This window comes from Mastomys coucha, unplaced genomic scaffold, assembly GCF_008632895.1.
Source record: "Mastomys coucha isolate ucsf_1 unplaced genomic scaffold, UCSF_Mcou_1 pScaffold5, whole genome shotgun sequence".
Lineage (NCBI taxonomy): Eukaryota > Metazoa > Chordata > Mammalia > Rodentia > Muridae > Mastomys > Mastomys coucha.
Genome location: NW_022196911.1, coordinates 94,353,465 through 94,367,390, shown reverse-complemented (window position 1 = coordinate 94,367,390; position 13,926 = coordinate 94,353,465). Strand labels below are relative to the sequence as shown.

Genomic DNA, 13,926 nt, shown 5'->3' with positions numbered 1-13,926 from the left:
CCTTGCTTCCAGAAGTGCCACAACCCACACAGACACCATAGGGAACTCTTGCTTTATTAGGTGCTACTTCAGGTTATAAGGAGTTTGGGAGGCACTGGGCACCTGGCACATGGGCCCCTCACACCTGCACCTCCATTTTCTGGGCCCAGGCAAAGAAGACGCCCTTGACATCGTCTACACCCGTGCGGAGGTGGGCAGGCATGATGTAGGTTCGAAAGTCTCGGACCTCGTAACCACCAAGAACCAGGGCCTCCCTCACCTCCTCCTCCGACACGGGCACTACAGATAGGCTGGCCTCCCCAGCAAGGTACCACGACTCCTCCAGGGCCCCGATAAGGAGGAGATGACCCCCGGGCCTCAGCAGGGTCGTGATATGATGCAAAGCCCGCTGGAAGCTAGCAAGATCTGGGCTCACAGCCTCCAGGCAGAAGGCAGAGACCAAGGCATCTGCAGGCAGCGGGGCCAGGCTCGAAGTGCCCAAGGGCTGGGGCTTGTGCACATCAATGGGCAAGACTCGCTTCACCCTCTCTCGAAGCTGGCGTTCTTTCTCCTGCCAGGACTCACTGTACAGGGGGCACAAGGCGGGGCTCAGGACTAGTCCAGAGGCTCAGTCCTTTGCAGCCCTCCACCCACCCACCCACCCATCCACCTCTCCACATGAAGCTCCCAGCCCAGCTCTCACCCTTTGTCCTCAATGAGGCAGGCATGCTGGCTATACACACTCCAGTCAAAGGCTCCCGGTTCCTCTCGAAGCCAGAGTCCCAGCTCCTGCCGGTTGACCTCCAAGAAGTCTGTCATGGTGATGTCCTCAAAGTGGGCACAGGCACTAAGCAGCTGGTATATGGTGGGGCCTGAGCCAATGTCAATGAGGACCCGTCCAGACACCTCACCTGGTAGAACAGAGGAGGGGATAACAGGTGGCTCCTGCCTCAGTCCCACCCCCATGCTCTCCCTAGCACTTCTTCAGGGTAGTGTCTGGAGCAAGTGTTGTGCTGACAGGACTCCTCTGACTCGGGTTCCACCACTCAGAAATTAGCTCTAGTTACGATTTAGTGGGGGAGATCCCTAGGCATCAAGGAATGGAACCTCTTCAACCCCTCTCCCTCTCCCGTTCCCATCTGTCTTTCAGTTTTAAGCATCCTCCCCTTGTAAGAAAAGGACTCTAAATTGTCTAGTCAGTCTTCCAATCCCGGGCCTCAAGTGGTCCTCCAAGCCTCAGCATCCCTATAGGCCGGCTCCTGTTTGTGCCTGCTAGACATCTTTCCCCGTGACTCCTGCTCTCATGCCTCCGTTTCCAGTGCTCACCGGTGGCAAAGACTTGTGCCATGCAGCGCAGCTTCCAAGGTCCGACGCCCTCAGGGTTGCTCAGGTCTCCACGAGGAGGTGCATAGTTGTTGCGAAGGTAGGCGCGGGGCTCGAAGCGCTGGTAAGCCAAGGCGACAGCCGCCTGGCCAGGGTCGGAGTCAGGGTCCATCCCTGCAGCGTGCTTCGGGTCTGAGCCACGGTTCATGCTTCTGTTGGGGCCTCCTATCTATCCCCCTGCTAACCTCCCCATCCTTTTATCTACCACTGCCGCCCCCCCCCCGCCCGGACCCTTCCATCACAGGGGCGGGTGGCTGCTGAGGGATGAGGCGCCTGAGGCCACCACATCTCTGTCACTCCATCCATCTCAGTTAGTGTCTGAGCAACAGACGCGCGGGGGCGTGGGGGGGGTGCCCTTTAGAACATAGCGCCCACCCCACCCTTGCTTTACACTTACTCGACAACCCTCCACCCTTCCCGGCCCCTCATTGCTCCAGGGTTGCCCTACACTCCCAGCCTCAGTTCCGGCTGTACCCCAGTTCCTCTCTAGCCTCCCACAGACTCTTTGCTCAGCATCTCAGAGACCCTTCTCTTTCTCAAGGTCTGAATTAACCCGCGTTCCCAGTCCCAGCATCCTTTCCACGCCTCCTCCCCTCTCCCGGGGCACCCCTTACAAACTCCGCTTCTTTATAATGCCACCCCTACCTCCAGACCTCTAACCCATCTCTATCTTGCAGTGCCCCTTCCCTCTTCCAGAAAGGACACTCTGTTCTGGCCTCTGTCTTGGGGACCCTGAGCAGGTCTCTGCCCTGAGCTTCGGGTGGCAGCAGAGATAAGAAAGGTGAGCAGTACTAATGCTTTTAGCAAGCAGAACATCCGGGCACCCCCTGAGGGCCTCTGGGGCTATGTGCTGCTTATCTGGGGGCCCGGTAAGCATGGTTGGTTCAGGATGTTCCTACCAGGTCAGGGACACTGGACTCAGGTAGGAACAAAGAGTGCAGAGCACATTCTTGGTACTGCCGCAGCCGCTTGAGGGGCGGCGCATGCGCACTTTTGGCGGTACAGTTTCGCAGGTACAGGACGTCCCTACACATCTCCTTCAACCCCCGACCCCTCAGTCAACAATCGTGTTCCCACTAGGGAGATGGCAGGGCCTGGCCTTCAGGTCTTGCTTGATGCTCCAGGTACCTGGCACATAATCTGCCTGTTTTCCTTCCCATGTGCTCAAAATGGCAAACCACCCGGGCAACAGCATCTCCTGTCCCCGTAAAGCAGAAATGCTTTGAGTCCTATGCCTTTGTGGGGGGGGGATACCAGCCTCTGCTAAAATAGTCCTGGTCTTCTGTCCCTTCCTTATCCCAAGGGCCAGACACCCAGGCTGGGACAGGAATCGTCACAACAGCTGCAGAGGTCACAGGCAGGAACTTAAACCCTGTCCTCCCACCCAGGCCAGGAACAGTGGAACACCTGATGCCAGCCAAGGATTGATTCTGTCTGGATCTACAACTGACATGCCTTAAGGTCACTGACCCCATCCACACCCCAAGGCATAGCCAAGGACAGTCCTGGTGCCAGCCCCTTCCATAACCTCCACAGATATCATTTAAACAAACCCCGATGCCAGCTGGCCTGCTGGACACTCTCCAGTGCCAGGAACTGGGCATGGAAACCGGGCTGGGCAGTGGCACAGGAAGGGGGATCAGACAGTAGCTCTGTTTACATCCCCTGTACCCCACCCCGAAGCATGGAGTGTACCCTCTGGTTATGCCATATTTAGCTCAAATGCTTCGCTGTTCCCAGAAGTGCACGGGGGACATGCATGCCCACCCCCCAACCACAAAGAAAGAAACAAGCCTGGAACATGGCTGAGCATTTATTGCAGTGCTAACAGAGGGTGCTGGGGGCCTGCCCGCTTCCACCCTCTTCACATCCCCCTCCTTCCAGTCTCCGAGCCTCCTTTCCAGAGCATTCCACATCCTTCCTTCTACTCCATCTGTTACCGAACAGGCCGTTTCCAGGGGCCTCTCGCTCTCCCCGGTATCCCTTGTCCCTTCTTCTGGGGCTGAGGGTGTTCAGCTCCTCACTCCTAGTGCCCACCATCCTTACTCCCCTCTCTGTGGGAACTCAGGACACCTTAGGCATCCTGGCCTCTGGCTCCCTCCTCCCATAGCCCCCACCTCTGGGCAAACTACAAAGCAGCCATGGCCAGCGGCTCTCCTCCATGGTCCTAGCCAGGAAGGGCCCAGCCCAAGACAGACACAGTGGAGCCTGAGTCACACAGTCCATCTCAGCCTCTCTGAGCTTCCTGAGACATGGATCGAGACAGGGTACGCCGCAGGGGCCCCGGTTTGCTGACTGGCACCACAGGGGGAAGCTGCTTGGTGATCTCAGCCACGTCCTGGCGCTCCACGCACTGGCCACCTAGGGCTGTCTCCAGGGCCAGCAGTTCCCGCAGCTGGATGGGGGTCTCCTCGCGCTCCTCCTTGGCGGCCCCCACCTTGGTGGGGGTGAAGATGGGTAGGGGTAGCACCCGCTGGTACGGCAGCTGGTATTCCTGCAGCCCACGGCCGAGGATACCCAAGCGCATCACCAGCCACGGCGAGCGCTGTACCACCGCCTGACACTGTCCCTGCCGGTGGTAGGTCTCATGCCTCTGTGTATCCTCCTCGTGCTGGGAGCATCTGAAAGCAGAGAGGAGACAAAGATAGTGAGCTCCTGAGAGCAGCTGTCCTCTGGTCTTGGGCTAAGTAGGATCTCCCTCGGATGGCCAGATCCCTGGAGCAGGGGAGAGGCCCCAGAAACTCCAGGGGCATGTACTCTGATATGTAGCAGGTGTTTTGGGGGGGGGGGGAGCAGAGGCAGAACTTCCAGATGATCCACACTCACCCCTCTTCCGGCCGGGTAGACAGAGTCAGGTCTTTCCACTCAGCCCAGAAGGCTTCCCTGCGTTCCTGGTTCTCCTCAGACACTTGGCAGCTCAGCTCTGAAGTGGCCATGATTCCTTCTTGCTCCCTCTGCTATGCGCTGCTCCTCCGGAACCCTTTAAATAGCCCCCTTTTCCCCCCTTCCTCCCCTCCTCCAGGGGTTATTTTCAGCCCCTCTGGCGTCAGATGCTATAAGCAGAGCCAAGACTCACTGGTGGCGATGGGGCTCTGTGTCCAGGGCGGGGGTGGGAGGGGTGGGGTGGGGCGCTGGGGTACCCAGATTCTGTTTGCTCCCCGGTCAGAAATCGGCTTCCAAAGCCTGCAAGATGCTCTGCTGGGGGCCTGGGTCCTCAGAGTAGCACCTCCGGCTGTCTGGCGTGTTGCAAACACCACCTCGGACCAGGCACATGGCCAACCTCGTGCCATCTTGGCGCTGTCTTCTGCTGCTCCCCCTTGCCCAGGGAGGACAGCAGCTTGTCTGTAAACAGAACAGGAGAAGCAGGATCTGATGCCCCCCTCGCTCTGCCCCATGGCTATCGGATCGTCTCCCCTTCCTGGGCTCAAGGGCACATACCATAGTGAAGTCCCTTGACCAGAAGATCACATAACGGAGTCTTCAGGGCGCCTGTAGACAAAGCCTAGTTCCTAACCAGTGACACACCAGCAGGGGAGAGGACATTTCTGCCACACCCGACCCCTGGGTATGAGTCTGTGCATTTTTAGTCCCCAGGGCCAATCATTAGAGAAGTGGTCTCTTAAATACCACCAGTCAGGGTGAAGGAGGTTAAGAGTGGGGGAGGTGGCGCCGCCTCCCAGCTGCCTGCATGGGGAGAAACACAGTGAGACAAGAAACAGAGAAAGCCCATTAAACAGGGTTAGGAGACCCAGATCAGCCTCAAGCTGGCTATATTGTATATAATCATGAAGGAGCCTCTGCCCCTTTCTGAGTCTCCCTTTATCTGCTTTTCTGGCCACAGCGGAATGAACTCTGGGATTGGACAGCTCCACTGCTTTACCTGGAAGAGGACTAGCTTCTCTCTCAGGAAGCAGAAGAGAGCAGATGTCATGAGATTCCCCCAAGCACCTAGGGTGTAATTCATGGTACAAGAAGCTGGTATGAGGAGGAGGTGAGGCTGGGGGAAAGGAGCAGGGACGAAGAATGAGGGTGCTGAGGGAGTGAGCAAAGAGCCTAGAAGCAGCAGCAACAGATGCTGAGCCTCCTAGGGACAGCAGAGAGAGCCCTCAGCTCCTCTCAGACTCAGAATGGGGCATTACTGAATCCTGAGGCCTTGGCCCACCTTGTACAACATTCATGTCACAACCCTACAGGCCTGGCCCCCTTTGTTTGACAAAATAGGAAATGGAGGCTCAAAGAAGGGTAGCCCGGGGTCTTGCACTGAGCCAGGACCAAGGAAAATCTACTTGGCTCCAAGCGAAGATTCCTTCAGAGGTCTGTATGGAGGGAGGGGAAGAGGGAGAGGGGACCTGACTGGCCCTGGAACCCAGGCTTCGAGGTGCTGCCTATGTGAGGACACTTGGGGCACAGGGCCAAGGTGGGCCTTGTAAACTCAGGGTCTGTGTCTGGGGTGCCACAGGTACCTCAGTAACCCTGAAGCTCAGGGGTCCCCTTCAGGCCTGCTGTGGTTCAGGGGGCAGCTCCCCAATCTCCAGCTGCATACAGGCCTGAGCCTGTGACATCTCAGTAGACCCTTGCAGGAAATGGGAACCTAGAAACTGCTCGCTCTGGGTGCTGGTGAGGGGCTGAGCGATGCTTCTGTCAGCCCCCTACCGCTACCCCCCCTGCTCAGCCTTGCAGTGTACATCACACCAAGGCCTCACAGCAAGCAAAGCTCTTTCTTTGTTTGAATGAATTGTTTTTTTAGTAGACAGGGTCTACCTGAGCAGTCCTGGCCGTCCTGGAAATTACTATCTCGAGCAAGATCTCAAACTCAAACATCTACCTGCTGTTGCCTCCCATGTGTTGGGATTAAATGAATGTACCACCATACCCTGCATTTTTATTTTTTATTGGCTCAAATCATTACAAAGATCCCCAAGAAGGCCTTCATAGAGTGTGAGGGCGTGGAGAGGCAGGGATGCAGTGCCATCGTTCCCTGCCTTACATCCCCACGATGTCTGGGGTCACAGACCCCTTTACTAATGGTACAAAACTTAAGAGAGCTCCCTCAGCTTCACACTGGCAATAGGATGCTCTCCTGCCCCACCCAAGCCCAGGTCCTCTGTGACCAAGTCTAAGATGCCCAGTGAGGCAGGGCGGACAGTCTCCTCCAGAAGGCAGAACACTCCCGAGTCCTCCAGCCTGGGAAACCCCGAGTCCAGGCACGCAGCCCCACAACTGCTCAGAACCGTGTTCCTGGGCAGTATGGCTTAGTGGAATACTATAGCCAGGGAATGAGGTGCCACCTGCTGCTTAGCACAAAGTCCTTCATAAGCAGCAGGAAAACCCAAATAGTTCCACGTTCTGGCTCCGGAAGTCGTGGACAGAACCCTGGCCCGCAGGGTGGCGAGGGAACAAGGTCAAGCTCGGGCCCCCAGCTCTCCAACACGCTGACGCAGGTGAAAGGCAAATTCAAACATGGTGGCCCCAAGGCTCTGGTGGATAAGGTACCGAGGCAGGCGGCCCTGGGGAAGGCATGAGAAAGTCACATCACAGCTCGCCTTCAGCAGGGTCTCTTAGCAGCCCGCTTAGTAGGGGTATCCTGGGCCAGGGGCAGATGTAGTCCTGGAATCTGCCTGGGCCCCCCTCCCTCCTTGTTCCTGGAGGGAGGAACATGTTGTATGCAGGTCTTGGCACTAGCCACATCAACAGACTGGCAGCCAGCCATCCCTCCTGGGGCCTTAGGAATCAGGAGTGAGGAGTGTGTGTGTGTGTGTGTGTGTGTGTGTGTGTCTCATGTGTCTCTCCCACAATTCAAGGCTAGGAGGCCACCTGGACCTTGCCACCAATCCAGTACAGGAGACTAAAATTAGGGGTCCCTGAGGAAAGCAGAAGAGGAGCCATGTTCTCATGGCAACCAGACTCCATTCCACAGCCACCCTGCTTCCTGCCATGGCCTCACCTTGAGATCTGTGTTAAGAATCCAGACGAAGGTGCAGACCCGGGGGTTGTTGGCTGACTTGAGCACAATGAAGCCTCCGGGGCCATTCTCCCCCCTAAGGAGAGAGATACACAGGGGAGGGCTGCTGAACAAAGCACATCCCCAGCCTCCTCACCACCACTCTTGGCCCAGCTGGACTGTGGTGACAAGGGGCAGTCTAGGAACTACCTCCCTGCCTCAGTCTAGCCCAGAGCCAGTGCCAGGGGCAGCAGGACCTGCCTTCTACCCCCACTTGCCCATCTACCCCAGCCTGCTGGTGCTCACACTAGCCCCACAGTGGCAGGGAATTCACCACCAACCGGCCCTTATCTGCTCCATACAGATAAGTCCAGTAAGCTGTAAGTGGGGGAAGTGGCCTAGGCTGGTACTTTCCAGCATCATGGCCTCCAGAAGAGGGTGTCTTTTCAGGAGGCAGCAGGCCCACAGGCCTGTGTTCACCTCCCGTGGCCTTTCTGCTGAGCACGCTTAAGCCACAGATAAAGAGGTGACACAGAGGACACAGCCTGCCAATCCCCTAGCAAGGCCAGGACACTGCAGCCAAGGTAGAGAGCCCTAATCTCAACTTCTTGAAAAGTCCCCACCTCTTGGGGAAATAAGATATAATCTGGCACCCCAGCACTGCAGTCTCGGTCAGCCAGGAGGAATGCTAGGGTACCCTCCCACCTTCCACAAGCAAAAGAGCCTAAATTCCACTCTCCCCACCCCATCCGCAGATGAGGCAGTGAGAATGGGGAGGGGAGAGGGGAACTCAGAACCCAGCGCCACTGCCCGCTCCTCAGCCCGTTCCTGGGGCTCTCCCAGCCAGCTGCCCGCTGCCCAACCCCCTCCAGCCTCGGGGTGTGTGTGTGTGTGTGTGTGTGTGTGTGTGTGGCAAAACGCCTGGCAGGAAGATTAGCAGGGTTAGGCTGGGATGGACAAGACCTGGTAAGCAGGGACTAGAACAGGGCTTCAGCCTCAGTGTGGGGGCCAGAGGGGAGTTGTTCAGCTGTACACACTGTACCCTGAGCTGTTTACAGCTTTAGGGAGGCCAGCCTCACCTGACGTATTTGTGCGTGGGGGGCTTGGAGCAGTGTGTGGTGGCAATGCCAGATGACAGGTATCGGTCTCTGCGCCGCTCAATACGTCGGACATTCACAAAGTCCCTGGGGGATAACGCAGGTTAGAACAGGCGTCCCGAGTATGGGAGGCGTGGCTGGGAAGAGAGGACCCGCATGCTTACCTGGGCGACACCACGCCACCTGCAGCTCCGGATGACACATCATAGGAGACAAGAGTGTTGTCCTCCACCCGCTGCAGGATCTAAAGACCAACCAGGGAGATCTGAGGTACAGGGAAAGCTCCCATTGCCCCAGGACCTCAGGAACTCTGGATGAGCCTCCTCCACGCTGGTGCCACTGCCCCCTGCAGGCCCAGGCTGGGTACAAGGTAAGCACTCCGAGCCTTCTTGCCTCTTGGGGCAACCACAGCAACACCTATTTTATAAGGAGAAGCTAGAGAAGCTAGCCACTGGAGGAAAAAGGTTTCAAGAAGGTATCACTGTGCCGGGCGGTGGTGGCGCACGCCTTTAATCCCAGCACTTGGGAGGCAGAGGCAGGCAGATCTCTGAGCTCGAGGCCAGCATGGTCTACAGAGCGAGTTCCAGGACAGCCAGGGCTATACAGAGAAACTCTGTCTGGAAAAAAAAACAAAAAACAAAAAACGAAGATATGACTGTGCCTGATCCATGTGGGAAGAGGTGGCAGGCGGGACCTGGGTGGCTCACCTGGCAGGCAGTCACCGTCTTGTTCCACAGCACCATCCTCTCCGGCTGTAGGATCACTTCCTGGTACACCAGCTCAGCAGGACAGGGCAGGAAGGTCTGTGGGAGGAGGTCAAGGCTAAGTGATGCCAGAAAAGCGACCTCTGGTCAGGAGAATGAGCAAGGGCATTTCAGATGGAGCAGGTGTCTCTGGGATCCCGTTCCCTACTCACCTTCAAAATGAAGGTCTTTCCATGAAAGGGAACTTCAATGGTGTACACAGTGTCCCCATACTCCTGTGCCAAGGACAGAGGGTGACGGGGAAGAGGGTGGTTGACACCGGTGGGAAAGGGGAACTTTTGGCCCAGGACAGGTGACAGGTGACAGGTGAGGTCGTGAAAGCTCCAAGGTCTAGGGACATCTTAGCAGCATTTAGAACAAGGTTGTTCTAGCAAGCAGGAGCACGTGCAGAGCCCAGCTCTGTGCTCACGTTGAAAGGCAGGAGGAGCTCAGCTGTGACTACAACCATGAGAAACAGAACCACAGCTCCAAGCTGCCAAGGGCCACTGGAGGAACTGGCCAGCAAGGACCGGGCACGCTTCCCTGCTTCCCTGGCTCCCTGCGATCTTTTTTAGATAACGTTGTTTTGATCATGAACCAAAATACCACACAGGACAGAGGTTGGCTCCCCCTCAAAACCTGGATCCCAGGGATCCAAACATCAGGGAGGTGAGGCCTGGGCTGTGGAAAACGGGGAGACAGAGTCCAGCCCAGCTTAGCCTCCTGCTGAATGGCTGACCCCAGGCTGCAGCTAGCTCCAATTCTGTATCCCACCAGCTCTCAGAGGCTGGGATATGGTTCCAGCTTCCTCAGCCCTCAGGTTCACTTCTCAGGGCTCAGAAAAGGGGTGAAGGCTCCTAGCCCACGCAGGTGAACCAGGTTGGGCGGGGGGCTCCTTACATTACTCCTCTCGAACTTCCAGTTCTCCTCCTGGGCCAAGATCTGATCCACCACTGCAGTTGCTTCCTTTCCCTGACGGATGTATTCCCGCTCCTGGCCAGGGGAACAGAAAGGTCAGTCGGGGACCTGTGCTCTCTCTGCTCCCAGCCTGTTCTTTCTCCACACATTCCACAACCCTTCCAAAGGCTAGCCCAGGGGGGCTCCAGGTTGCTGTCCCTGGCCCTGACTAGCCAGGGGCATGGCAGATACTCCAAGAGAGTCCCTAGCATGCACTCAAGCCAAGGTCTACCTTCTGTGCGAGAGCCCAGCACTGACCCAGTCCAAGGGTGGGGTAGAGGTGGGCAGAGAAATACCTGGGCAGAGAAACTTTTCTTCCCGGTGACTTCCTCATCTGATTCATTGTCAGACCCTGTGGAAAACAGGAGCAGATGACAAGGGGTGGGGAGCGGGAGTAGGAGGTGGTGGGGTTCACAGATGAGTGCAGGAATGTGGGGGCTGAAAGTGTGTGGGAGAGGGTTGCTGGCTTTCCCCAGGGAGCCTGAGAAGGAACAGAAAGAACAGACCCAGCCTACCTGGCTCCCCACACAGCTCCTCCCTGAAGGCAGCTACCCTACCCAGCAGCACTCACCTGCAAAGGATTCTGGGGGAGAGTAGAACTGCCCCTCAGACAAAGCACCGGAGAACAGCAGGGGTCCACGGGCAACAGCAGCCTGGGCAGCAAGATACCCTGCGGGAGGAGACATGGGCAGCCATTATCCCAGACCAAGAGTTCCTCCACCTTGGGCTCAGAGAAGCTGCTAAAGTGGCATTTGCCACTCAGACTCAGACTAAGGCATTTCTTGGAGCTGAGAGGACCCTCTCCGAGCCCAGGTCACCCAGGCCCTAACCCTAGACTCACATCTCTCCTCTTCAGCCTCCTGGGGTAGGACTTTGAAATCAAGGAACCAGGTCTCCAGCCAGGCCAGGACGAAAGAGACGATGGGGAGCAGGTACCCGAACGCTCCTTTGCTGAGCAACTGACAGAAGCAGAACACCGAATTCCATGGCAAGGGTTACCCCAAACCTAGAGCCCTCTCCTGAGGCCACCAGCTCGGGCTAGCCACACTAGATAGACCCTGTTCCTGGTGCCAGCTGTTTAGGAGCCAGCAATGTAGGACACATGACTCTAAGATGAATTATATCTGTGGCAGGAAAAACGGATTCTGGCTAGATGGTGTAGCTCAGGTAGCAGGGAGCTTGCCTAACACGTGCAAAGCTCTGGGTTTCCATCCCTGGCACTTTAAAAATCAGCAAAGTGGCACAAGTTTGTAATCCCAAACTGGGGTGGTAGAGGCAAGAACATCAGAAGTTCATGGTTACCAGAATATGAAATCCTGTTTTAATGAAAAAGAAAACCATGTGGTGGTACACTGGGGAAGCAGAGACGGGAAGACCTCTATGAGTTGAAGGCCAGCCTGACTACACAGTAAGTTCCTGGCCAGCCAAGGGCTACAAGTATAGATCTAGGTCTAGGCATAGGCATAGGTATAGAATTATTGATCATTTGGGTGACAGGGGTATAAATTAGGGAAGCCAGTAAGGATGACTCATTGCAAATAATGAGGAAGAAGATTCCCTTCTCTCCAACATAGCAGGAACAGACAACCCAAACCTTCCAGAAGAGAAGCCCACCCTCAGGCTGGATGTCTATCAAATCAGCAAGATCCTGAGCCACTGACCTCAGAAAGGATGACCTTGACAATGAGGAACGCACTAGACACCAGTGTGGTGACCTGCTGGGCAAAAAGTGGGGCAGGAAGGAAGGTGGAGGCTGGGGAGGGAATCCTCTCCACGCACCCCTCACACCAGCCCTGACCAGGGAGGGCCTCGGAGTTGCCACAGATGGCATCTTACCGCAATCACCCACCAGTGCTGGAGCCGGAGCACAGCATAGCCCAGGAGCAGCCCAGAGAAGCGGAAGAAAGCCAGAACCTGGTGTGGGGAGGGGAGAACATCAGAGGCTGGCTGGCCTCCCCAGCCCCACTGCAGGGCTCCCCGCCACTCCTGCCGCTCCAGACTCCCACATGGGTAACCTCACTTCAGGGGAGGACAGGGCTCGGTGTTTCCTTGGCAGAAGCTGTATGTAAACTGCTCCAAAGTCTTTATCGTCTTGCCCCTTCCTTGGGCTTTCTGAAGGTGGGAGCTTTGTGAAGACTGAGGGCTGCCAGAGGATGGGCTAACTACCCCCTACCGGACCAGATGTAAGATGGAAAAGGAAAACCCAGCCAAAGGTGCTCTGCTGTGCTCTGGGAGCCTGAGCTCACTCACAAAGATGTCGAAGAATGAGCTCTGAAAGCTGTAGTGGATCACCTCCTGCTCCAGGTTTTTCCGGATGCCAGTGTTGGTCTGCAGAGGAAGACAGGAAAGGCTCTGAGAGAAGGCCTGACCTGGAGGGTGTTCCTCCTCCAGTAACAGTGAGAGGCCCCGGCTAAGGGCATCCGGAGGAGACCCACCCAAGACAGCTCATGAAACAACAAGGGAACTGAGCCAGCAGCCCAAGACCGCAGACACCAGTTTGGTTTCTCAAGGATCCAGGCAGCCCACACAGGCCAGACTGAGTTCAAGTATATTGCCCAGGAAGGTCCAGGCCCCAAGGCCTGTGGCTTGTGCAGGGGAGATGGCAAGCCCAAGCAGAGCTGGTAGATGGGTCCTGGAGACTGCCTGTTTTATAATTTCATTTCTCTCCCCGCACTCTACTTCTCCATCTTGCCAGCCACCATCCGAGTGGGACGAGGGGGGCTAGGTGGGTAGTGGTGTCAGACAGAGCCCCAGGTGGCAAATCAATCAATTAGGTTTGTGCTTAATGAGTGAGATCCATCACAACCCTGCTGCTGCTGAGCCTCGAGAGGGAGGCCAGCATGGAGTCAGCCCAGCAGTGCTTGCTCCATCCCTGCCCAGCCCACCACGGATTGTCACTAAGACACTTAGCACCTTGGCTCAGACTCCAATGTCCAGGGATCTGAGAGACAAGGGAATCTGGACAGATTCCAAGAACCAGACTGTATCCCAACCCTCAGAGGGGACTGAAGATCCCGGCCCTGGGGAGAGGGGAGGATTTTGGTAATGGAGCCCAAAAGACCCCTTGACGACCAGCTAGACTTGGGGCTTCCTGCTCCGGCAGGTCAGCTGACATTTTGGAATGAGTTTCTCTGATACAGGGTCTCCTTTAGTCCAAGCTGGGTTCCAGCTCACTATGTAGGCAAGGGTGACTTTGAAATCCTAGTCTTCCTGCCTTTACCTCCCAATTACTAGAATCACAGATGTGTGTCACACCCAGCTTGGGGCCACAGGTTAAAAGCTCAGGCCGCTGAGCTTGGATCTTGAGTACAGAAACCTTTAAAAGCTTCTAAGTGGGACAAACAAGATGGCTGTTAGTAATGGTGCTTGCTGCCTGGGGAGGCAAACAAACCTCACCATCTACGTTTCACCCGACACGTATCAACATGGAAAAAGAGAACTGACTCTGTAAGGGATGTGCTCTCTAACAAACACACACACACACACACACACACACACTCACATACATATACACCCATACACACACACCCATACACACAAACACATGCACACACACATACATATACACCCATACACACACACACACTCACATACATATACACCCACACACACACACTCACATATATATATACACACACATACATACACATACATATATACCCATACACACATACATACACACACTCACACATACATACACACACATACATATACACCCATACACACACACATGCACACTCACATACATACACACACATATACACACACATACACACACACATACATACACACACACATTCCCTCTCTCTTCCTCCCTCCCTCCCTT

General features: G+C 55.9%; 3 protein-coding genes across 4 annotated transcripts in view; all 3 read right to left on the bottom strand.

Annotated features, from left to right (window-relative positions):
* Positions 1 to 40: 40 nt before the first annotated feature.
* On the bottom strand, positions 41 to 1,513 carry Pnmt (phenylethanolamine N-methyltransferase). Its single transcript, XM_031353048.1, has 3 exons — positions 1,306 to 1,513; positions 683 to 890; positions 41 to 563 (listed from the first exon to the last, which is right to left on the bottom strand). The coding sequence occupies exons 1-3, from the start codon at positions 1,508 to 1,510 to the stop codon at positions 119 to 121; spliced, it is 858 nt and encodes a 285-aa protein (XP_031208908.1). The 5' UTR covers positions 1,511 to 1,513; the 3' UTR covers positions 41 to 118.
* A 1,646-nt stretch (positions 1,514 to 3,159) lies between these two features.
* Tcap (titin-cap) lies at positions 3,160 to 4,343 on the bottom strand. Its single transcript, XM_031352110.1, has 2 exons — positions 4,189 to 4,343; positions 3,160 to 3,983 (listed from the first exon to the last, which is right to left on the bottom strand). The coding sequence occupies exons 1-2, from the start codon at positions 4,296 to 4,298 to the stop codon at positions 3,590 to 3,592; spliced, it is 504 nt and encodes a 167-aa protein (XP_031207970.1). The 5' UTR covers positions 4,299 to 4,343; the 3' UTR covers positions 3,160 to 3,589.
* Positions 4,344 to 6,237: 1,894 nt separating this feature from the next.
* Positions 6,238 to 13,926, bottom strand: part of Stard3 (StAR related lipid transfer domain containing 3) — a 22,321-nt gene continuing 14,632 nt past the window's right edge. For both annotated transcript variants that reach the window (XM_031352626.1, XM_031352627.1), the window contains exons 3-15: positions 12,351 to 12,428; positions 11,937 to 12,014; positions 11,762 to 11,815; positions 10,942 to 11,059; positions 10,672 to 10,770; positions 10,397 to 10,452; positions 10,044 to 10,136; positions 9,317 to 9,379; positions 9,108 to 9,203; positions 8,565 to 8,644; positions 8,383 to 8,487; positions 7,307 to 7,400; positions 6,238 to 6,869 (exon numbers count right to left, since the gene is read on the bottom strand). In XM_031352626.1, the coding sequence (XP_031208486.1) occupies positions 6,765 to 6,869; positions 7,307 to 7,400; positions 8,383 to 8,487; positions 8,565 to 8,644; positions 9,108 to 9,203; positions 9,317 to 9,379; positions 10,044 to 10,136; positions 10,397 to 10,452; positions 10,672 to 10,770; positions 10,942 to 11,059; positions 11,762 to 11,815; positions 11,937 to 12,014; positions 12,351 to 12,428 (1,119 nt within the window). In that variant the 3' untranslated portion in view covers positions 6,238 to 6,764. The remainder of the gene's footprint in view (positions 6,870 to 7,306; positions 7,401 to 8,382; positions 8,488 to 8,564; positions 8,645 to 9,107; positions 9,204 to 9,316; positions 9,380 to 10,043; positions 10,137 to 10,396; positions 10,453 to 10,671; positions 10,771 to 10,941; positions 11,060 to 11,761; positions 11,816 to 11,936; positions 12,015 to 12,350; positions 12,429 to 13,926) is intronic.

Excerpts from the sequence above, each read along its gene's own strand:
- Pnmt (XM_031353048.1), bottom strand. The coding sequence starts at position 1,510 with ATGAACCGTGGCTCAGACCCGAAGCACGCTGCAGGGATGGACCCTGAC. Across the intron at positions 891-1,305 it reads GGCACAAGTCTTTGCCACCG|GTGAGGTGTCTGGACGGGTC; the intron begins GTGAGCACTGGA and ends CTGTTCTACCAG. Across the intron at positions 564-682 it reads TGCCTCATTGAGGACAAAGG|TGAGTCCTGGCAGGAGAAAG; the intron begins GTGAGAGCTGGG and ends CCCCCTGTACAG.
- Tcap (XM_031352110.1), bottom strand. The coding sequence starts at position 4,298 with ATGGCCACTTCAGAGCTGAGCTGCCAAGTGTCTGAGGAGAACCAGGAA. Across the intron at positions 3,984-4,188 it reads TCTACCCGGCCGGAAGAGGG|ATGCTCCCAGCACGAGGAGG; the intron begins GTGAGTGTGGAT and ends CTCTGCTTTCAG.